At 33.5% G+C, this 24,823-nt stretch overlaps 1 protein-coding gene across 5 annotated transcripts in view; it reads right to left on the reverse strand.

The window, feature by feature from the left end:
• Nucleotides 1-2,260: 2,260 nt before the first annotated feature.
• Mysm1 (Myb like, SWIRM and MPN domains 1) overlaps nt 2,261-24,823 on the reverse strand; it is a 41,352-nt gene continuing 18,789 nt past the window's right edge. For 2 of the 5 annotated variants that reach the window (XM_071617886.1, XM_027945008.2), the window contains 12 exons: nt 23,397-23,527; nt 22,078-22,181; nt 20,755-20,832; nt 18,769-18,857; nt 16,119-16,173; nt 15,730-15,780; nt 14,979-15,053; nt 14,255-14,443; nt 13,432-13,564; nt 9,479-9,584; nt 9,243-9,300; nt 2,261-7,860 (listed from right to left, as the gene is read on the reverse strand). In XM_071617886.1, coding sequence (XP_071473987.1) covers nt 7,705-7,860; nt 9,243-9,300; nt 9,479-9,584; nt 13,432-13,564; nt 14,255-14,443; nt 14,979-15,053; nt 15,730-15,780; nt 16,119-16,173; nt 18,769-18,857; nt 20,755-20,832; nt 22,078-22,181; nt 23,397-23,527 — 1,225 coding nt within the window. In that variant the 3' untranslated portion in view covers nt 2,261-7,704. The remainder of the gene's footprint in view (nt 7,861-9,242; nt 9,301-9,478; nt 9,585-13,431; nt 13,565-14,254; nt 14,444-14,978; nt 15,054-15,729; nt 15,781-16,118; nt 16,174-18,768; nt 18,858-20,754; nt 20,833-22,077; nt 22,182-23,396; nt 23,528-24,823) is intronic. The other 3 variants (XM_071617885.1, XM_071617887.1, XM_071617888.1) reach the window with 3 other exon arrangements.

Genomic DNA, 24,823 nt, shown 5'->3' on the forward strand with positions numbered 1-24,823 from the left:
GATGCTGGAATCCAATTTGAGGCACTGCATTAAAGCAAACTCATCTCTCCAACCGATTGCATTAAAACAAATTCTGAGAAGGAGAAAAGTGAGGGAGAACTGGGAAAAAATCAAAATAGAAAAAGATTAGTCTGGTCTTTATTCTATGATTAAGAAAATAGCTTTGTTCTATTGAAAAGATTTATTTTTTTTGTTATTAGCTTTGCATTATTGTGACCAAAATGCATGATAAGAACTTAGAGAAGGAAAAGTTTATTATATGTTTGGGACTCATGGTTTCAGAGGTTCAGTCCCTGGTCTATTGACTCCATTGCTCTGGGCCTCAGGTGAGGCAAAGGTGTGGCAAAGGGAAACTGCTCAGTTCATGGCAGATGGGAAGCAGAGAGGAAGGGGCCAAAGGCAAGATATCATCCCCATGGGCAACCTCCAAAGATACTTCAGTGATGTAGACAAATATAAACAAGAGTCAAAAAAACCATCATAGTACAAACAGGACTGCGGGACTGATACTGGGAGATGGGAACATCTGACCCAGTTATAGAAATGAAACCCAAAAGCACGAACACACAAAGTTTTAATTAGCAGCTTTGCCTCAAGGAGAGAGAGACAGCACTGATGGAGATCAGGTTGCTCAAAAAACAGAGAAAGGGGACAAGTTTTATTCATGTGTAGGGGGTTGCCTAAGTGAGCTAGAATTAGAATTTTTTCCCTGGTCAAACATCCTGACCAAGAGGAATGGGCAGTCATTTTATTCCAGGAACTGCTGTTTCTTCTGTTGGTGTTGCAGCCTGCACAAACGTCTTGGACTTGTGGTAAGGTTGGGCTTTTGTAGCTACTGAAGGCACGTGGGTGGGGGTAGTTCATGTTTTTAATGACTGACAGGTTAAGGGACCAGGAGTTAGTTTGTCTTTTGTAGTGATCCTTAGCAGTCTCATTCTCCCATGTAGCTTATTTTGTAGGTGTTACTGCAAAGGCGTCCTAGCTTTTCTGATGCCCTAGTTGCTGTGGTTGACAAAACTCTGGGAGAGTGAGGTAGGCAGGGAAGAACACAGACTATACTTTTAATGGGTAATAGGTCATGAGTTAAGGTCTAGGGAGTACATTTGCCTTTTGTCCCCAAGGTGGCGCTGACTCAGGCCAATGCTGGCCTCTAAAGCCACAGGCTGAATAAAATGCTGTCCACAATCAGAAAATTACAAGTGCTTAATTAGCAAGAATCCATAACAACTCTACAGAGGAATGAACTTCTAATGAAATAAATGCCTCATGGAGTTAAAACTCTCAGGATTTCATTGTACTTTACAAACTAACATTATTTTTAGTTAGGTACCTGAGTTTAAATTGGTTCTGTAAGTAAGATGAAATGTCTATACTACTATGAGAAAAATCAGCTTATAGGAATTAAATTTTTCTCTGACACTAACAAAGGGTACAAAGCTCTTATCTAGCAACTAAGCTTCTAGGAATCCATTTTGAAAGTACTGATAGAGGGCAAAACCATTTTTTTTTTTCCATAGAAAAATGGAACAACCTTAAGTTCTTTTGTAAACTGATCAAGTCAATTATGACAAATTTGTACTGTAGAATGCTATGTAACTACTGCAAAGAATGAATAATCTGTGTGGATATGGAAAGATGTTCCTGAGGAGAGAAATACTGACATTAAAGATGGGATCTTGTTTTTTTATACATTTCTTATATGCCAGAAATAAAGACTGAAAAGTTAAAAATCAGAGTTAATATTGATTTTAAGGTGAGATCTGTATTTTATACTTTCTATAGCTTAATTTAGTTGGTTGACTGTGTGCTGCTTTCATATATCCTACTTTGATCAAAATATTCTCATTGTTCTAATACATGCACACCTACACTAAGATAAGGTCAAGTCTCTCTGTAACATTGTCCCTCGAACGTCATTTAACCAAATCCTGCCAGGGACCTCTTCCAAGAGACTGATCTCATTGCTTAAATTACAGAGCACTCTCTTGTCTAACTACCCTTTATCCTTAAAGTTTCTCACAGGCATTTATAATCAATTCCAGCTTGTATCTGAGCATTTAGCTATTGGTGTTCTTTTATATGTTCTCTCCCTTCTTAGGTAATAGGCTTCTTTAGGGAAGAAATCAAGATTTACTCATCTTTGTGTCCCCTACTATGTTCAACATAACAGATGTTCAACAAGTGGTTACTGAATTCATGTTTTTCTTTTTGCAATTCCATATGCATAATATTGCTAATAATTTAGAGACCAAATGACTAATTGTTTTCAAAATTTTATTTACACTGAATACTCAGTATTTTCCTTTAATAATTTTATCAGAAGATAAAATTCCAAAACTTAAAATCAGATATTTTATAGTATGTCACAAATGAGTATGGAAGGAACAGTTTAATCATTTTTGAGAAAGCCTTTTGTAATTCTACAAACACTAATATTTACAATAATCTTTAATATAGATATGTACAATATGGCATTATATTTAAATTTATGAAATAGTTTAAATCATTAATTTTGTTACAGAACATTCCAAAATTTAAACTAATAAAAAGAATCCAATAATACTGGTAACATTTGGGAAAAACATTAGCAAGAGATTTGTCAAAAGTCATGCAATACGTCTAGTAAACTTACACGCAATTACACATGTCAAATCCATAAATTTAAAGGCATATGATTGACTTAAAACATGCTAGAATCCAAATACAACTGTATAATTCATAGACTGAAACAAGTGCTTTGTGGTAACCTATAAAATAGGTATACAAACTGAAAGCATTTGAATAGACTTCATAATTCCTAAGAGACTATCCTAGGAAATCTCAATGACAGCAAATCAGGCATTTTCTCCTGAAGTTAAAAGTTCTTAGGAGTATATTCATAAACATTAACAGAGGAAAATAGAAACAACTCAGGTTTTATGAACCAATTTTACCTATTCAAATTTAGTTCCATATAGAACCCTAATCATAACCACAGCTTCTCTGGGAATTTTCCTTTTCTCCTGATTTTGTGGGAATATATTTATTACCTCCCCTGTTCCGGAAGGATTTAAGGTAGAAGACAGATTCAGAAATACCAAAAAGTACAATAATAGGATAAACAAAAAGAAAACAGAGTTTGGGGATTAGCACTCATAAAAATATTTAAGAAAAGGTCAGGAAATAATAACCAAAAAATTGTGTTACATTATTTTCTCACATTGACTTTCTGAAAAATTTTTGAGAAAACAAATTACTGGTGAACTGGAGATGTGGATCAAATTTCTTTGTTCAATTTTGTTAATATTGATGGAGCACATGATTATCAAAATATTGTGTGCTGTTTTTGTGCTTCACTAAAAGAAGTTTTTCTTACTGCCATACTATGTGACACTAGATTTAGTCACATGGTAGAGGAGAATGCTGGTGAAAAACAAAATGTGGGTACACTGACTCGATTCCCACTGAGAAATCCATCAGCTGGGTACCTGTTGGTGACTTGTAGATAGGTAGCTACAAATCAAGTGGCCAGACAAAGATGGCTCTTCTTTGGCCATGGGACAGAGCACCAATTCTAGGCCTTATGACTGTAGCAGCTTATCCTCCAGCTCCCTTGTTAGGACCCAGCAAAGTAAATGGGAAGAAGTTAAAGTAAAGAGCAGGAGGCTGACTCAGGTTGGTATGGTGAGGCCATAATCTCCTCTGCTGCCCAAAGAGCAGCAGGGATTCTGATGGTGCTTAGAGTGCATATTACACAGACCACTCCTGTGGTTGGGGAAGGAAGAACATTCTGGAGAGTAGGCTGAGGCAGCACACTAAACAGTTTCAGGGAAATATGAATAGGTCTATTTATCTTTATTCTATAGGCACAGATTTCAATAAATGATAAAAGATCTTGTATGTAAAAGAGCTAATTAGTAAAAGCAGCAAGGATAAAGGAAAGGACTTAGGGGAAGTAGGGAGAAAAGAAAGGCAGTAGGCTGTTCTCCTATGAGGTGTGGCACAGGTTTAAAACTAGATTAAGGACCAAATTAAAACCACCTATCTAATGACTAAAATTAACTATTTGCCTTCTTTTTTGAAGATGAGTGTTCCTAAGCAGTACTGCTGAGTTTTGGTTAGGCTGGGATTCTTCCTAACCCAACTTCATTCCTATGAAGTTCAAGTCTAACAATCTGTAAAAGTGGGAACTGCAGTGCTCTTGAATGGGGTGGCAATGACTACTCTAGCCCAATGATACCCTTCAGAACACAGACAGGGCCAACCTATCCAATTAGCAATGCCTCAGGTTCACAATATTCTGAAAGGCCCACAAAAATGTTTTCACATTTTTTTAACTTAATGAAAAAAAAAAAAAAGAAATTTACCATTAAAACAAAAACAAAAACAAACAAAAAAAAAACACCCAGAAAAAACCATTTTAAACCTAAATCTAAACAAATTCATTTTATACAAACATAATTTTAAAATACAGTTTTAAAATTTGTACGGGAGAAGGGGTGCAAGAAAGCAAAGTACTGGGGAGGCTGAGGCACTAAGCAACTCAGTGAGACCCTGTCTCTAAATAAAATATAAAATTGGGCTGGGGATGTGGCTCAGTGGTTGAGTGCCCCTGAGTTCAATCTCTGGTACATCCCCCCGCCCCCCCAAAGAAGGCAAAGTACCTGGGGCAGAGAAAATTCATCAGATACCTCTAACCAACTGTAGAAACTGAAGATCATTTAAAAGGATTACAATCTGTAATTAAAAAGACTGTTCTCTCAAAGAACAATGGTTCAAGGTTAAAATAATGGAGGGTTAAAATAACGGAGGAAGAAAAGAAAGAGAGTCTGATATTACTGGTCTTGTTTCACTGATTTTTCTTCTTTTGAATATTTCTTTGGAATTTGATTTTTAAAGAAAACTGTTTAATATTGAAGAAGTACTTATATCAATCTTCATTAGCCAAGCCAGAACAAGAAACAAAGTTAAGCTCATTATCTTATAATCATGTGCAATAATATTAAATAACAGACTCAGGATGAAGAGACCTGGATATTTTTGAGTTCCTTTTCTACTTCTGGAAACATTATTAGAGGTGGGTTTTTCTTTTGGAGTCGGCCTCCTGAATTTCCTATATTACAAGTTCTCTCAATTCTAGGCTTCCTCTTTGCTTCTCCAAAGCCCTGGCTGCAACTGCCTAAGGTTGGTGGTATGTTTAGAATATGAGAAGAGAATAAAGGAAGCAAGCAGAATGACTAGGAAAAGAGAAGAGGAAAACAGTAAATTTTCTGTATTTAAAAAATATTTTATAAGATAAAAAATACTTAATGTAAATACTAATACTATAAATATTGTTTTAAAGTTATTTTTTAAATTGTTCTCTCAAGGCCCTACACTATGACAATTACCATCCTTGAGTTCCTTATAGTACTGGATTGGTTAGTAAATATGGTTAACCATTGACATTTAGAAGCCCAGAGTTGAGAACAGTACTTTTAACATTTTCTATCATCCAAATTCATCAGGATTATAGGGATATATATCAATCCAGAGAGCTAAAAATTACTACTTCCTAGTGTCCGTTCCTCCATGTGCAATGAGGAAACAGATCAAAAGACGAGCACAAACGAATAAATTATTGCCTTTCATAGAATCATATACTTCTTGTGCTTGAAGGGAACACCAAAGTCATTTAAAATTCATACACTTAATTTACAATCGAGGAGCCTGGGGTTCAGAAAGATTATATGATTTAAGTCACACAGAAAAGCTTTTACCAGAATCAGATTTCTTGATTTTTAGACTAGGACTCTTATATTTGTAACCCTCAAGGTTTTTTTTTTAATCCACACAGAGAAATGGAAAAACTACCAGTTTTCTTTTCAAAATGTTAATCTGAAAACTGCAGAATTTCAAAATATAAAATTTCAAAGAAGTAGACCAACAAATAAATCAAAATTTTAGACCCAGAAAGATACTAGGAAGTTAAATTGGACTCTGGCTACAGAAAATAAGTTAGGTCAGGGAAGATAAACTATACCTCCCCAAAATCACAAGGTTGAGACTCAGATAACCTAAAATTGGAAAGCTGCTTCTTTCAATACTACCTTATTCTTCCTTGGCTACTGATTATAACCAAATAAAACAAAAACATGGATTCACATCCAGTCTAGATATAATAACTGTTATTACTATACCTGGAGAATAGGTATAAATCAATTCTCTGCTTAATAGAAATTAACTAAAATTAATTTTGTTAAATTTTAATGAATGAGGCAGCATAATGCATGTTTTCATTTGATAATGTACTTAAGTGTGGATCAAAATTCTGAGTTTTGTTGTTTTTATTATGAGATGGTGTTTTAGACTCAGGAATCTAATACCAAATTAGACTGTTTGCAGTTCTTTAGATCAGCAGCCTATATTTTGTGAAAGCAATGACCTAAGAATGATTTTTTCATTTTTAAAATGCTATTAAAAAAATTGAAGAATTTCTGACAGAGACCACACATGGCCAAAAAGCTGAAACTATATAGTAACTGGACCCTTACATTATAAAAGTTTGCTGGATTTTGACAGTTCTCTGAGTCAGGGCTATCCCTTTCACCTTGAGGTAAAGACCTTCTCCCTGTTTTCTTTTCCCAATTAAGCTTTGCTTATATACTCATAAAAAAGAAAAGTTTGCTGGCCTCCATTCAGAAAGTACATGAAACTGGGATTGAATATGTAAAAATACATGAAGGCTTTTTTGCTTGTTTGGCTTCTAAAAGTTAAACCTCTAATTTATTTAGACTTTACTGCAATTTGCCTTTCTTCTGATAGTAGACAGTGGAGGAAAAAAAAAAATCTTGTTTGAGGGTTACAATTACCAGATCCAGTTAAATGATGATCACAGACTAATGGAAAGTGAACATATAATTGGAGCTAATTATTTATGCATGTGAAATTCATAAACATTTCAGACAGCTGAGAAAACAGCATATTCTAAAGTATTGTTGGCTTTTTAAAAACATAATGGAAGCAAACGGGCAATTCAAGACTGAGTATTCACCACAGTGGCAGGCCACTGGCCTAACATATATGAAGCCCTGGCTTTGATCCCTAGCACCAAAGGAAGGGGGAACAAAAAAAACCCCACCAAAACCAAACCCTGGTAATTTAATTCTCTTCCTCTGGTTTCTTCTGTTGGTTTTTAAAATATTCTCCTCATGCCTCTCATGGCCCCCTACAGCATGTTGTTATTTATTAATTAGTAGTTCTCCACTATGTTAATTATCTCAGTGACCACCCATCCATATCTCATTTGCAATCCTGAATAACAAATACACAAATCTCACCAGAACATATGCAAATAATGGAAGTGCTTCTAATGAGATGTGAGATGCCAAAATGAAAAATAGTGACTAGTTCAGGGAAAAAGCAAAAATTAAGGATAATCCACTTATCAATCTGAATGTAACAGTAAAGCAGACCACCTGCATAAGTTTTCATAGTCTACTGCACTGCGTGATAAAGGACAGGAACAGTGTGATGGGCCCTGGTTTACACAACACTCTGATAACCACTATATGAAAACAAGTCCATATCTCCTCCTTTCCATAAATTTATGTGGAAAAGTGTAGATTTTTGTTCACTAGAGAAAAATTATCGCAAAGTCATGCCACAGTTAAATTACAATCATTTCAAGGTTATAACTTTAAAAGTAGGATCTATTCTATAGATTAAAATGTCTTACTTTAATAATTACATTAATAATTGCTTTGCAGTATCTTCAGCCACTTCATTTTCTTGCTTGCTTTTGTAATTGGAAAGGAACAAATTTTCTATTTGCGTCAAGAATTCCTCAGCAATGAAGCAATTAGTTACTTTGCTCAGAGTTTTTCTCAGACACTCCAAAAGCTAGTTAAAAAGAAAAAATTTATGAATAAATACATTAAAAAGTATAAGAAGAGGAACTAGTTAAACATCACCATTTTGTCTCTTTCCAAACCTCACATTTCTTAATGATCAAATGAGGAACTCTCCTAAGTATGGCTAAAGGCTGACTTATTTTCAACTGCCTGCTGAAGTATTGGAAACCAGTGAGGAATGCTTAGCTTGGTTCCCTTACAACTTTATGTAAGAAGACAAACCTATGATTGTATATGTGATGGTCTCTACTTTGGACAAATTTGTGACTTTTGCTCCATTTTTTAGTTGTTGCACTCACAAAGTAAAATAATATTAGGATTTTTAAAAGAAAAGCTTTGGATCTAGTGATGTAGTAAAATGCCTATTAATTCATTTTTGTCTCAGATGTAGAACACCTAAAAAAACTTAAGTTGAGCAACAAATAAACTAAGATAACTTTTAAATTATTATGTTTTCAGGTTCTATTCTTTTGATAAAATAGGTGAATGAGTAGTGTTTGAAAAAATATATTTTCATACATATAAACACAGAGGAAATATAAGCTCTAGATTATGAATTTCAATTTATCTTAATGCTTATATACCAATTTCATTGAACTATTTGCAATATTGAAAACTTGAGACTTAATGGGTTAATGTGCAAGGTTCTGGGATCAACCTCCAGCACCACAAAGAAACAAAACAAATCCAAATTAAAAAAACCATGTAGATAAAAACATAAGTCTCTACTGTTCAAAAATTAGAATGTTAGAATCTACTTTCTGAGAAATGTGTATATTAGTCTTTCAATAGCATATGGAAAAATGTGGTTATAAAATTAAGAAGTAAAAGATACTGAAAATTAATGTTTAAAAATTTTCTATTCCCAAATTGCTACCAAAAAAATCCCAAGACAAATGTTGCCAATCTACTCATTATAGAAGCAAAATGAGAAGTGAGATAAAATAATTCAAAGTTCTTATTTCCTATTAGAAATTTAAATAAAAAGACCATTTAAATTTAATTGTTAGATTTACACTATCATTCTTAAAAATGATCAATTGTTAAGGCTAGAGGGAAAACATGGTGCTTTTGAATTTAATAAAATGAGAAAAATGTTCTCCATTGTGCACAATAATAATCTGCTAAGAAATTTATCAGTCAACACTTGACAAATTTATTCTAAAATAGTATTATTTCTCTGTGCAAGTTTGGGCAACAAATACACATTACTAATTATCTTCTAGAAATTAACTTTAGAAAGAAAAAAGCAATAAAGAATCTATATAGAAAATGTATCCACAAAGCATTAGGCATCAAGGGAAAACACATCTAGATGAATAGCTTTGGAATCTGTGAACAACAGAATCAATTAAAATGAAGGCAGCTTACTTTCTGCAGACAAGTCAGGTCAGAATCCCGGCGAAAGATTTTATCCATGGGGACACTGCTGTAGGAAGAAATATGAAAACAAACTGATGAAACAAATACTATAAGGTAATCAGTTGTGTAATAAACTATCACTGATGCCATACATCACAGTTTTATATTTAACTTGGGTTTTCTCTAAAACATAATTTAATGAGAAACACTGCAGATGTGCAACCATCTCAAACCACAACACATACCTAGGGGAGAGCCTGTATTTTTCTATTATCCATCTTGTCTTTTCAAATACTAATCCCCACCGAGGTTCTTCTAACATCTGTTGTACTTCAAATTTGTAAGGTAAACCTAGAAAACCATAAAGAAGCATATTTTCAACTATTTCTTAATCTCCAGTCTTCTTTTAATTACTTAAAATTCCCTTCAGTGTTTTAACAACCACAGCATGGCAGACCAGCTGAACAGCACTTTAAACATAGAGGGCAGTCATTAAATATTTATTGCCTGACTATACTTGGTCCACCAAGCATATTAATGCCAAGCTATTAATAATAATGAAGAAGAGTAAAAGTGACACTTTCATGACAATTCTACACAAGACACTACGAGAGGTGGGGTGAGCACATAATATGTTATCCAAACCAAAAGACTTTTATAATGAAAGGAGACAAAATTAATAACTATGCCTAAACCACAGGCTTAAACTGGGATAGTAGTCAAGACAAGATATATGGCCATCCTAGTGATAAGTTTTTTGTTTTTTTTTTAGGACAAGTGATATCAAGCAGCATTACTCCTATTTTTCAGAGGAGAAAATTCAAGTTAAGCTATGTTAAATACAATGTTCAAGTTAGCAAAATTGGAGCTTAGATTTCACATCACCTCCCTATAGGTGCTAGTCTAAGACTAGACATGGAATGGGATCAACCTTGGAGAGGCAGCAACTGTACTTGAGTCATAGCTGCCATACCAAACTGGAGGAAAAGAGCCCAAAGGGTAGACATCACCACACAATGAGCCATCTTAGCAATCTGTCACATATCCTTCAACACTGCCATGTAAATCTACAGAATATTAAAAGAACAGCTCAAGTGATTCATTACCAAAGGTTTACCATGTGCCAGGCATCAGGTGCTTTAAGTATGTGAAGTCATTTAAATGAAGTAGTTACTATTATTGTCCCCATTTCCCATTTTTCAATGAGGACACAGAGCCAGGAAAAGGTTGTGTATAAGAAGGACTTGAACCCCCAGGCCATCAGGCTTGATAATAAAAATATTTATTTTTTAGTTTAAGGTGGACACAATATCTTTTATTTTATTTTTATGTGGTGCTGAGGATTGAACCCACTGTCTCATGCTTGCTAAGTGAGCACTCTTACCACTTGAGCCACAACCCCAGCCTTATAATGTATGTTTTTAACTTTTGCACTCTACTGCCTCTCAATCAAGGTTTTTTGCCATAACAAGGCTTTTCAGGTTAATAAAAATCCAGCAAGTCAGAAAGCAAGAAAACAGGGTGGGGGGTCGGGGGGTGGGAGTGCGGACATGGTATTCTTCATAATAAAACAAAACATGCTCTAAAAAAGGCCACCCTGGCCCCAAATATTTGGAAACAAAGAAAGGGATAGCAAGACTACTGATGACTAATTTTTTTTTCACTTCTCAATTCTCCCTCCCTCCATTTTATTTCTCCCTTGCAGAAACTTAAGAAGACTGATACATTATAGTACATGGACTATTAAGCAAATTCTTCTGGTGATAACAAATCAACTAAGCAGAGAAGCCAGCTACAATGGTAACTACCTATTTTGCTAAATACTTCACATACATTACCAGAATTTCTCACCCTGTAAGCAAGATAATATTTTTTTCTCACTTTACAGAATTAACAAAAGAGAATGAGAGGGCCTAAGTAATCTGCCTAAGGTAAAATAACTAGTAAATGTAAAGTGGTGGGATCTGAATATAGTTGAATGACTTCTATTCCTAATGAAAACTGAAAATGGGAATAAAGAGAGGTAAAGAATGCATTTTCAATCAGAGCTGATGGAAAAATATAAACACACAAAAACTACACAGAGGTATACTTGGCATTATTTAGAAATTTTCTTCTAAGTTAAAGGCACTAAAGTAAAAATTTCCTTTTGTATAGAATATTTTTATCCACTGAAATATTAGAAAAAACTAATCACTGACTATATTTCCTGACTGATACAAGTACAGAAAACACTTAACCATTAGACATTTTAAAGACAGGAATAGAGTTAAAAGCACTGTAGCACAAAATATCTTGTGACTTCTGTAAAATCTTAATTCTTATACAAAAGGATTTCCAAGAGAAGCAAAGCCAAGGACCTAAGATTAGAATCTTGCATGCAGTTCTAACAATTGACAAGTCATTAACCAGGCAGCTCTACTCAACAGAACTTTCCATAATGAAGAATGCTGAATCTGTGTGCTGTCCAATGAAAGCTTATCCTTTCAAGTAATCCCTCCCCAGCCTGAGCTAGTTCCTTCACACACACTGGTCTGTACTTTGCTAAACATCTGAGGGTTCCTTCCACAAATCTTCAAAATTCACTCTATTATCTGGCTTTCTGTTTGTCCTCCTTACCTCCATCACCTCAACTCTGGTGGCTTTCTCCTCCGGTGCCATACCTGGAAACTTAGGTGGACAGAATGCCTTTATTTTATTTGTTTATTTTTATGTGGTGCAAGCTCTCTACCACTGAGCTAAAGCCCCAGCCCCTGGAAACTCTTTTATGTCAGTAAGTAACAGTAATTTAGAGCTCAATTACTTTGTTACCTGTCTCTTGGAATCATCTTTCTTTGGTGCCTGAAGTTGTGTCCTAAATACCACTGTTGGATATGTTTGTCTAGTGTTTTGGTTGTTTCAGACAGGTCTAAACTACTTCATTTTGACTACAAGCAGAATTGCATGAAGTGAATTTTAAACTTCAATTAATTCCACTGAATTTAAGTCATATGTATCCTATATTTATTGTATTAGATGGCATCAGAATAAAGACTCTTAACCAAGATCTAGCCAATAATGACATAAGAAGTAATTTAAATTGAGAACAAGTTGATGGTGTTTCTTTCCTTTATAACTCTTTGTAAAACTATGCTTAGCCAAAGAATGATATATACCATGTGCTATGCTCAAACAGGCATTTAAGACTAAATCTAATGCCAATGTTATACATTCAGTAAAACCCAATAGTGTTGACCACCTCCTAGATGCAAGACAACTGATTAGGTGCTCCTGGGGATGCAAAGATAATTAAGACATAGTTCCTGCTCTTTAAAGAAAATGCAATTTTAACAAGACTTGCAAAACAGAGAGTATCTAATGGTAAATGACATGGCCGTAGAGCTGGGAAGTCTAATAAATACAGGACATCCAAGTGAGATGATTAGAAATGAAAAGAAATTATTAAACCAACATTCATTTAGTTTAAACGCCAAGTCTTGTACTAGTAACGGGATAGAAAAATGAGCACATATCCATAATGAACTCATGATTTAATTCAGAGGAAATCTGAAATTCTGCAGTGGTAGTAAGAACAAAAAGAGAATAACATCCTAGAAGAGCCAACTGCTTCCTCCAACCATTTCATTTCCATCTACATCCTCTTCCTTTTCTAATCTGGTATACATATTCCCTATCCAGCTAGAGTTGATTAGATCACAATAGACATAAATTCCAGAGAAAACACAATGTCTGATGGGATAAGCCAACCAAATTCTTTCATGAGACAGAATGGGGATTAAAAGAGTTAGTCATTGGTAAACCTAATATCACTAGAAGATGATAGAGAGCAAGGTTTTTTGTTTGTTTGTTCCCTTTTCCATTTCCACTGCAGAGAAAGCCAGTCTGCATTTATAAGCACACTTTCATGAGATCAGGGACTATGCTTATTTACTGCAGTTTCTCCAGCATATACAGCAGTTCTCCTAGCACATACACTGCTTGCCTATAACTTTTCTCCACATTTTCATCCTTTTGCCCAGTTGTCATGGTAACACAGGGGCTATTATGTAAAAGAAGAAGGTGGTAGCACTAAATAGCATAAAAATAGTGATTCTCTAGTTGATGGACAAACTTTTCCATTAAATAGTTTTGTATAGCTGTAAATTCTTTGATTTATAAGATAAGAAATAGTAATTAGTTGTTATTGTTGAAAACTTACGATAGGAGCCATCTGGGCTAATTTCCTCACTTATAACCAGGCAGGTAATCTGGGAATATGGTAAAGGATTGTTTCGATTATAGGGACTAACAATCATCCCAATGAACTTTGCACCTCCTCTGGAGAAGTAACTCTATAAAAAAAGTAAAATTAGTTTCAACTACATAAATTCAAAGGTCAGTATTTAATCACACTAACATCTACTGGGGGGGAAGGGAACAAAAAGGTACATTATGAACTTCATATCCAAACATCAACAAAATGAAATGCTGCATGTATTCATTTCACACTGTGAAATTTTTAATTAATTAAATTTATTTAATTAAAATGTGTCAAATCCAATCTAAAATGACCCTTAAAAAATATCACAAAGCCTACAAAAATCTGCATTTGCTATGAATATGTTTACTAATTATAATGGTTATTTTTCAACTATAATCTACAATAGCTGCCCACAGCTAAAACACTCATATATCAAACATAAAATTGCAGGAAAAAAAAACTTGTTTTCTTCAGATGGGTAAATTACATGAATGTTTCCAACTATTTTAACTATTCCCTGTCCTAATTTTTCCTATCATTTTTAGAAGGCTCTGAAAATATCAGTATTACTTTTGTAGCTTGTCTGTACTAAACAAAATTGCTGACTCTCCAAATGCTTATACAAACATGTATTATTATTACAACCAGAGAAAAGAATTCAAGTTAATTAAAAATCCCAGATGAAAGAATATCAAAAACACTATGCTTATTAAAGAAAAAAAAACACAATAGGATGTGTAATCATGTACAGCAGGCACACATACAATACCTATATACATACCTGGTATTTGGCTTGTGTGTCAATATCTCTTAAGGAAGGATTAGGATCAAATGCAGGATGAGAATGATACCATCCAATAACACTGTAACCTCTAACAGCCAAGGTTTCTGAGGCCTGTGTTTGTGATACAGGATCCATCTCACACTGTAGTCCTGTACTCAGACTGTTACATGGTTCTGCTGCACAGACCTATGAAGGATTGAGCCTCTTATGATTATTCTGAAATCCTCTTAATTCTATCACTTGCAAACAAATTATACTCCCAAAGTGTGATTGTATGCTAAGAACTTTGCATGCATTTTTCTATTTTAATAAGGTCATACTAATGGCTACTTTTCCAAATTGAACTATATAATACAAGTGCTAAGGTGTTCAACAATTCCTGTTATTTATGGCAATAATTTCAAATTGATATGCAACAGAATAATGCATATCAACTTTCAACTACAAGTACCAATACATATTTTTGGCATCTTAGGAGTTATAGCTCTTTATTGATAAAGGTAGTGAAAGGCCAAGGCTTGGCAGTATTCTCTTTCTTGATGAGAAAAAGAAATAGGTGCTCAGTATATATGAAATGTAAGTCACTTCTGGGAATAATTTGCATGTTCTCACACATACAATAAGTAAAGTCTATTTTGATATAAATACTCCATAAAAATATTTAGTATGGCAGCAGGATTAGATAGTAATTAAAACATTTTTTTTAAAAGAAAGAACTTACTTCAACTATCTTATTAACTTCTGAGTATCTTCCTCCTAACAGACCAATTACTTCTGCCATAGAGACGTGAGCATGCTAGAAGAAATACAAGATTACTTAGCTCAAATGCACAAACCATCTGACAAAAATCAGAATTAAACTCACTATTATAGGAGAGTCACTTCTAAATACACCTATGCTATTCTAAAATAAGGTCACATAGGTTAACTAGATGTGAGTCTGAACACAAATTTCATCTTTCTTCACTGCTGGCTGAGAAGTTTTGAAGCAAACACTTTAATACCCCAAGACAGCACTTTTTCATTTAAAAATGAAGACATTATTTGTTCTCCCTATTCAAGAAAAGCATTACAAGGACACAAAAGTAAAAATTACTTTGGGTCCTTCTACAGAAAACACCACAAACTTACACAACTGTTAGAGTATTGGTAGTTTAGTGCAAAAAAGGAACCTCCAAATTACAAGTTGTGCTTTGTTTCAGTACTCTAAAAAGGCAGCAGACATGAGACATTAGGAAATGAAAATAGGGTTAATGATGGCAAACAGTCTGCAAAACTCACATTAATTTATTTTCTCTAAAATATGGAAACATGCACTTGTATGGCTTTTCTTCAAAAGAAAAACTTATTTTTAGATTCCTTGTCTTAAAAGAGGATAATAAAGATCCAAAATAAATGTCTTCCATACTCTTCCTGCAATAAAAGTACAAGAGTAGAAATCAGAGTAAGTCAACACAATAGATTATCCTTACCAAATCCATTATTAAAAGTGCTTCTGAAGCTACTTTCACCTGAAATGGCTCCTGAAATACAAAAAAAAAAAAAGGGAGGGGGGCACATAAAAATAGAGATTGTGTTCTCCCCAACTCAAATGTCCACCCTTTTCTCGTTTGCCTCTTTCAAATTCTCACCACTAATCAAAGTTCAATGCAAATCAGACTTTTTTAAAAAGAAATTTAGCCTTCAAAACCTAGCAGGAAGTAATTCCCTCTCATTTTCCATCTGTACCAATCAATTGGCCCTTAATATATCTTATCTGATCCTTTCATATACATATTTCTTGCATATACAGAATAAGAAAAAGCATTTCTTGTCAGACAGTGACATTACCTATGGTTTGTCATTGATATATAAATAGTACCTGCTTTTCTTCACTGAAAAAATTACAAGGTATCAGTTGGAAGGGATCAAATGAGCTGAAAAGAAAAAAAAATACTTATTTTAAATATAACCTCAACAAGATTAGGATAATTATTATAAAATTATTTACAAATTTGAAAATGTACATCAATAATCTAAATTCAAATTCTGAGAAAAATATAAAATTAGAAAAATCACTTAGTACATTCATATAACCTTTTTGAAAGAAACCATAAGCAACTTAATTTCCTAATACCCAAAGAAAACAGGATAAATGGTCAGCCATGTTTCCTATGCTGAAAGGAGATTTTTAGAAGTTCCAGTAAAGGAAAAAGAAGAAGAAGTTCCCTGACATGAGATACCAAAGTTCATGGATGTTTCTCAAAAAAACTTCTCTCAGTACAAAGTGCCCACTACAGAGTAGATTCAATGAATACTTTTAAAATAAATGAATAACAAATAGTTCTATTAAAGAAATTAATGTACAGAGGAAGTTCTCTGGAAAACTCTTATTATATAAAGAGATGAAAAGGGGGAACCTAAGCAAATCTAAATAAAAAGGCCATGTGTAAACTTGAAAGACATGTCAAAATGCTTTGACCAGTAAAAAACTGAGTTTGGGAAAAATATTAAGCACATTACAAGGTTATTTTAGGCTATGCTCACAGAAAGAAAAACAAGCAAGAATATGTTCATGATGTTATGACTGGAAAAAAATAAGACTATTATGTTTCCATTGTAAGAATGAGACAACCAGTGACAAAAGGACATTGTGTATTATTTAATACTGTATCCCAAGGGCCTAGGACAGTGCCTGAAACACAGTAGGCATTCAAAAAATATTTGTTGAATTAAGAACTTTCAATTACCAAATAAAAAAGAACTAAAGGCCAAGACAGATGAGAAAAATAAAAAGAACAGTGGAAGAACATCCCAGAACACTTAATAACCTTGAACGTAGAACCTCTGTCAATGCTTCTTAAGGGTTAGAGGATGGTGGATTGGCAATTATTGAACCCGGGGGCCCATGAAAAAGCAGACATCAGAAACAAAAATTAAATGCTGATTACCAGGAAAACTCTAGAAAAGATTTTTAAACAGCTGATTTGTGAGCCTTTACTAAGTGGAGGGGTAAATAATGGGTTTAGGAAAATTTAAGTCATAATAAAGAGATCTTTCCATAGATACGTCTGATGGGGATAACTGGCTAGAAACCAGAAGACTACACGAAGATTCAAATTATTTTATCCAAATTTAAGCAAGACATACACTATCATTACTTTTCTGAATAACAAGAAATATGGGTTAATTCTGGTAATAAATGTATCTGACTATGTCTGATATTTATATTTATTCCAGTTAAACATTTTATGTGGCAATTAACAGAAGAAAAGGCAAACTTATTGAAATGTTGATGATTAGTGGCACAAAGGCTAAAATGTGAAAAGTAGATCTGAATTTGAAAAGGTCCTGACACACTGAATCGATTTGAAAATAAAAATATAAAGTATAAGTCTCACAGATTCAAAAAATCAAATGTTTGAATACTGAATGAAGAGGCTTGGTTTATAGATGACTGTATTCATAGTCTAACATATTTTCACAATAACAGTATTAGTTTTAATTTCTACTTCACAGAAGCAATATATAATGTAGTAAATTATATATTACCAGGAATATGGATTCTTAAGCCTTATTGTCTGGGCTTAAATCACAGTTCCAACACTAAGCATCAGCAAGTTACTAAATTGCCCTTTGCCCTCAGTTTTCATCTGTAAAATGAGAGTGATAACATCAACTATTACAGAAGGTTTCTATGAGGATTAAATGATTTAATATATGTGAACTGTTTAAAACATAGTGAACTGTGTTAGCTATTTTAATTATTATTTCATAAACAAGAACAGGAGGTCTATCCAAGGTCACACAACTTGCAAGAAAATGATCTAGTGGCATTCCTGGGTATCTTGTTTTAAAAGGGAATAGTGACAAAACTATGATCTAATCAGTGGGATAGGTATCTGTAGGGAATGGAGAGGTCTTCTAGAAAAATTCAAGGCATTTGACTTACTTGGCAACCCTTATATTTTGCAAATTACACACACACACACACACACAAAACACACACACACACACACACATTTTTTGGTGGGGAAGGGTATTGGAGATTGAACCTGGGGGCACTTAACCACATCCCCAGACCTTTTTAATTTTTATTAAGACAGGGTCTCACAGAATTGCTTGTAGCCTTGCTGCTGAGGCTGGGTTTGAACTTGTGATCTTCCTGCCTCAGCCTCCTGAGTCACTGGGATTAAAGGTGTGTACTACTGAACCAAACTAGTTCATATATATTTTGAGAGAACTAGTCACTTCCTGAGGTTACTTGTCCATCTCTGGAGTTGAATGATCTCCTGTCATAAACAAGGTCCTTTTGAAACATATATTGGATCCCATGCTCACTCACCTGAAGTTTAAAACATTTGATTATAGCAACAAAAAACCCCCCAAAATTTTATAATTATTTTTAATTAAAAAAATTTTAACTGATCCATTTTAGTGAATAATAGCATAATGTAGCCAATGGTCATTTGTCTATACATTTTCTGTCTGATAAGTTAAAACAATTAAATTTATATAACATAACACTGTACCTTTTTGTTGGTCTTGACACTTTTGAAGGTTTAACAGGTTTGCCCCTTTCCTCTTCTCTTCTTTTTGCCAACTCCTCAGCAGACAGATGCTAAAACAAAACACCAATTGTTATCAAAGAGTCCATCAACTACACAGATGGAAAAGTAATAAAACAGTCATTTAAAATCAATTTAAGAGCATGTAAGAATAAGATAGACTAAACTGACTTAAATGGGTCTCCTACTGGAGAATATTTTTTTTAATTGTTTTAAATAAAACAGCCATATCAAATTGAAAATATAGTCCTCTGGATATGCCCATTTCAATCAATGGTTTCAATCACACAGGTTAAAGAATCTTAGAATCATCTGAGTCTTTTAGTTTCCCTTTCTAGTTACTAAGTTCTACTGTGCTGAATTTTCTTTCACAACTGGGACAGCACAGTGTTAAAATTAAGAACACATATTTTGTAGGGTGTGGTGGCACACACCTGTAATCAGCTCAGGAGGTTGAGGCAGGAGGACTGCAAATTCAAAGCCAGCCTTGGCAACTTACAATTCTTGTCTCAAAAAAAAAAAAAAAAAAAAACCCTTGGGTTCGATCCATGGTACCCAAAACAAACCAAACCAAACAAACAAAAAAAAAAACTCAAAACAAAAACAACACAGTTTCTAAAGGCTGAGAGTGTAGCTCAGTGGTAAATGTTTATTTAACAAGCATGATGCCCTGGGTTCAATCCCAGCACTTGGGGGTTGGGTGCAAACTCCAGAAGGATTCTAGAGCCAGAATGTCTGGCTCTGCTCTTCATTATCAAAAAAGTTGATTTCATGCTTCAGTTTACTCATCTTTAAAAATGGGAAGATTAAGAGTAATAATAACAATATCATGGTGTTACTGTGAAGTTAAGTGAGTTAATGTTCATACTTCACTAATTTCATCTTTACTACCAACCTTACACCTTAGCTGAGATAAGCTAATGCACCTTTTCCAGAATATACATATATATTTTAGTATTTTCCATGTCTGCACCTTATCCACTTCCTCAGACAGGAATATTTTAATCCACTTTCAAGATGATTCTTCTGTTGATATTTTGGATCAAATACCACCTCTTCTGTGGAAACCTACCCTGATCATAGTCTTTGAGAGGGCCTTATAATTCATGGACCAACCTTATGTAACTCGGCATAGGTTTTTGTCTTTCCTAACAGAAATATAAGTTTCTTATGGTAAGAAACCATGTATTACTTATTATTGTGCCTAGAAGAGTGTTCAGGTGTTAAAGTTAGGGCAGGAAATGGGGATTGAAGAGAGAGAGCCAACATTTATCTAGTACATTATGCATGTTGGCTTAGTGAGTATCTAATACTAAGACTTTTATATACTTCATCTCATTTACTTCTTACAAAAATCCTTTTGTGGAAGTACTATTATTCATGTTTCATAAATTTAAAAAACACACAATTCAGTGAGGTTAAGTAGTTGCTCAAGGTAACAAAGCCATTAAAAACACAATCATGCATTCTTTACATTCTACTGTACTGGCTATTTAGAACAAATTGTATATTTAGAACAGGGTGTGCATGTGTATATACACAAACACAAACACAGTTACTGCCTGTGTTTCTTTTTTAGGAATTAGTAGAAAAACATTTCAATATTTGTATATCAATGTCTAATGTCTAGAAAACATCATTCAATAAGTATTTAATGAAATTAAACAGGCATACCAACTCTTTGACTGGGCATACATTCTTGAACTAGAGATAAGATGTACAGGGAGAGAACCAAAGTGCTGAAAATAAGTCAGACTCCTAATTAACTGTAGAAACAAAGCTTTCCATTTTGTGGCTTACTAAAAAGTCTAGACAAACAAATTAACATGAGACTAAAGTTGTATATGTGTTAACACATGAAACAACTATAATATTATGACATTAAGATAGACAGATGTATATTGACGAAAACAGTTTTCATGGATAAGCCATGTAAAAGGTCAAAATTACCTCAAATGTTTGTCCTTCTAAGTCCTTTGCATCACACCAGTTTCCCCATGGATCTCGAACCCTTCGTCTCCTTGTTCGCTATGATGAGAATAAAATAAAGCAAAAGGTAACAAGATTAACTTGGAGAAATGATAGCACAAAACCAAAATAATAACTATATAAAATTTAGTTAATTTATTTATTTAAATATTATCATCTCTGATCATCAATGACTCACTAAACTTTATTAATTTATGTTCAACAGTTAGTACTCAGAAATACATCAGTAATTGTGAGCTATGGGTCAAAGCACTGGCAGCAGGTGAGGAGAGTAGGCCAGATGATGAGGCAGAGACATTGTTTGAAAAGAAAAAAATCTGTGATCTTCTGTCTTTTACTTGCATTTAATTTTCATTTCTGTTTATCATTTGAAAGCTAAAAACCTAGGACAAAATTATTTTTAAGACCAGAAAGAACCACCAAGGAAATGGCTTCCCTTTATATGTCAGCTTTAGAAAGGGGACTATGAAGTTAATACAAGTAGTGAAAAACAGAATTTGTTGATATTACTAATATTCAGTTTTACAAACCTCAATACTGAGACCTTTAAGATGGATAAGCTATGAAAGGGCAGTATGACCCGTATCATTTCCAGAAAGAAAAAACATCCTTTCTTAATAGAGTAAACCTAGGTAGAAGTGGTTTGCAGCCTCAACAATGAGAAAAATAACTACTAGATAATACTTTTGTTTCCCCCATGCATTTTACCTATAATCAACTTAGCTTACATGCACAACAAGATTACCTTTTAAATTTTAAAATACAAAATTCACTGATTCTAAGAATTAAAGGTAAATGTTACTCCAAAAAACTGATTCTTATGGAGACAATTTTTAAAGACACAAAAATAATAGAAATGAAAGAGAAAAATAGACCTGAACTGTATAGTTTTGTTTGTTTTTTGTTTTCAGTGGTGCTAGGGATTGAGCCCAGAGTCTCCTAACCTAGGCAAGTCTCTACCACTGAGCCTTATCACTAACCCCCTGAACTGTAAAGTTTTAAAAGATACATTTCTAAATCAAAACTAAACACCCAAAACCACTTTAACAAAACATTATGGCTTTGCATGTTTGTCAATGAATTTTGAGGATTTTATAGTTGGTTTTGCTTCATAAACCAGTATGAAATTGAACTGAAGCTAGAAAAATAAATGGCTAAGGTGAAGTGTAATAGAAAACATTTTCTTCCACTAAATGGCCATTTGTTAAGCAGATAAAGTAGGCATTCTTTACTAAACTGGTAAGGAGCAATGTAGAGGAATCACTTAGAAAAATGGCTGTTTACCATAGACTGCAGACGCTGGGCAAGCTGGTATGCTTCTACTGCATCTTTTCTGTCTCTGATTCGAACTTTATCAACTGGTTGTGGTCTATTATATACAGCCTGTTCTATTGGAGTTCAGGAAAGATAAACAATCTATTATTTTGTGAAGTTCACTTGTTAAAGAGGAAGACACATTTACAAAGACTTTATCTGAGCACCAATGATTCTTATTCCATAATCATACATTTAATGTACTAATGTTGTAGTTCCCAGATAAAAGTAATGCTATTATTAAAAGGAAATTTCAGTAAAACGAATATAGGAAATCAGCAATTTATTTAATTTTTGACTACTGAGCTCCCTTTGCTCACTTTGGCAGTCAAATATAGATCATTTTTGTTTTGTAGCTAAGGAAGCTAAAATGTTTTAATTTTCCTGAAAAGCTAATTTATAAACATAGGGCTTTGGGCAAACCAGGCCACTGAAATGAAAAAGAGTCTCCAAAGCAGACTGTAAATTCTCTGTGCACATAAAATAAAATAAAGGTGCTATGAGTTTTCTAGTTAGTTGTTTCACTTTCACAGAAAAGAAACAAAATGTACTCCTCTTAAATAAACCATGGGCTCTAAGATTCTAGTTATCTTATGACTATGCAACTATGGCTATTAGCTTTCTTCAAAAAGTTTTTGTCATGTCAATTCAATGAAAGGATGGAATACATTTTGAAATATGCCTATTCCTCAAATTTAAATATGGGGGAAAATGGGTGAAAGAACTTTCTTCCATTAAAATATTTTGGTACTTTTGATACATTTAAGTGTGGAGGCTCTTAAATTATTTCCTTTATTTAATCATTACTAGATAGCATTTCTATCATAAATACAGTAAATGTTAGAGTAACCCTTACCCTAAATGCTCAAAGCCAGAAGTACTTCAGATTTCAAACTTTTTTTAGATTTTGGAATATTTGCATGGAAATGCTCCAGTGTCTTTAACTTTTTAAGCACCATGTTGGCCTCAATCTGTATGCATAAATTTAATGGGCCATTAATAGAGTTTTCATAAAATTATTTACTTTTGCCTGACAAAGAACTATACTATTTCTATTAGATTATTTTTCCTTTAAAAACTATACCTTCAGTTTTCATTGTAGATCAAAAAGAAGCACAGTTTAATCAACAAAAATTTGATTTACAGCAAAATCGTAATTATACATTTATTCCATAATGGTTACCTCCTTGAATTCTATATACTTAAATTTACTTAAATTCTAGAAATTAATAGGTGCTATAAGGATACAAAATATTGAGTAAAAGATGTTGTTGGATTTTTATTTTTACCACATCCAAAATTGATTGCTCCTATCAACTCGAGGTATGTATGAATCCGTCCAATACAATTAACATCCCCACAGTTCTTCAGGCCAGGACGTACTGAGGTCTTATTTAAGTATTTCGGTTTGCATATCTCCCTAATTAAGAGATGGAAGTACAATTATTTTGGATAAATAAAAACATAAAAAAAGATTTCTGGGGAAAACTTACATGAAATATTTTAAAAATTTACCCATTTCACTGTATAAAGTGTATAGCAAATATAATACATAACCCAAGTGTACTTTTTTCTAAAATCTTTAAACATCTTTAAGTGATGCAATAACTTACAGGTACCTGTACTGTGTTTTACAAGTACTATTCTTTTACCAATAAAAAAGTCAATATTCCAGTTATCCCAGGATCTTTAAGTTAGAAGGCTATTTATGTATTGATCCAAATTCAAGTATAAATCTTTGGAAAAAAGAGCACTTTGACAATATATTAAAAAGATTTAGCATTAAACTTTTCAATTTTTTTTTTTTTAGTGCCAGAGAATGAACCGAAGGCCTCCACACAGGATAGGCAAACATTCTACTCCTGAGTTCTATCTTCCCCTACACTTTTTCCAATTTTTAAACATATTACTTAGGTCAGATGTCTCTTAACTATTAGCTATCTTACAAATATTTACATTTTTATATTCATTTTAATAATGAATCTAGTAAATATTAAGTTCTTACTCTCAGTGGAAACAGAAATAGATATTATAGGGGATTCCAAAGAATCAAGACACTCCCAAAACTCCAAACTCCCTTTCCTGAACTTCATAGTTTTTAAATGTGTATTTATTTGAGTAAGCTCTATAAAGTAAATAAAACACAAGATCAAAGAATGAAGAATAAGAAGATATATTAGGGTGGTCAGAAGCCTCTCATTTTCCTGCGCAGACCTGAATTGAGATGAGAAAGCAAGACTCTCCAAGATCTGTAGGAAAGCAAGATCTAAGACAGAGTGGTCAAGGCCCTGAGTTGGAACTGTAGGAACAGTGAGTCAAGACTCCAGACTCTGAAATCATCTTCACCTAGTGTGATCTAGAACAAGTTCCTTATCCTCTGTGAACCTAACTTTTCTCATCTGCAAAATGAGGACAAAATTGTCAAGAGGATTGCGGATAGCTTAAATATAATGCCTGACATTTGGTAGAAATTCAGTTAACTGTATAGATTATTGTTTTAAATAAAAACATTCCTCTAACCAGGGAGTCAATTACATCTACTTTTATGGAAAGGATTTATCTAAAAACAAATTTGGCAGACTTCTTTTTATTTTGAAAACTTTTAAGTCTTCCTTTCTTCTTTTTTTATTTTTTAGTACCACCTCCAGTCCCTAACCAAAATTTCAGTTCTGTTGAAAACATTCCTTTTTGCTTTCACACTGTTCTGTTAAATTAT

This window comes from Marmota flaviventris, chromosome 10 (genome assembly GCF_047511675.1).
Source record: "Marmota flaviventris isolate mMarFla1 chromosome 10, mMarFla1.hap1, whole genome shotgun sequence".
Classification (NCBI taxonomy): domain Eukaryota; kingdom Metazoa; phylum Chordata; class Mammalia; order Rodentia; family Sciuridae; genus Marmota; species Marmota flaviventris.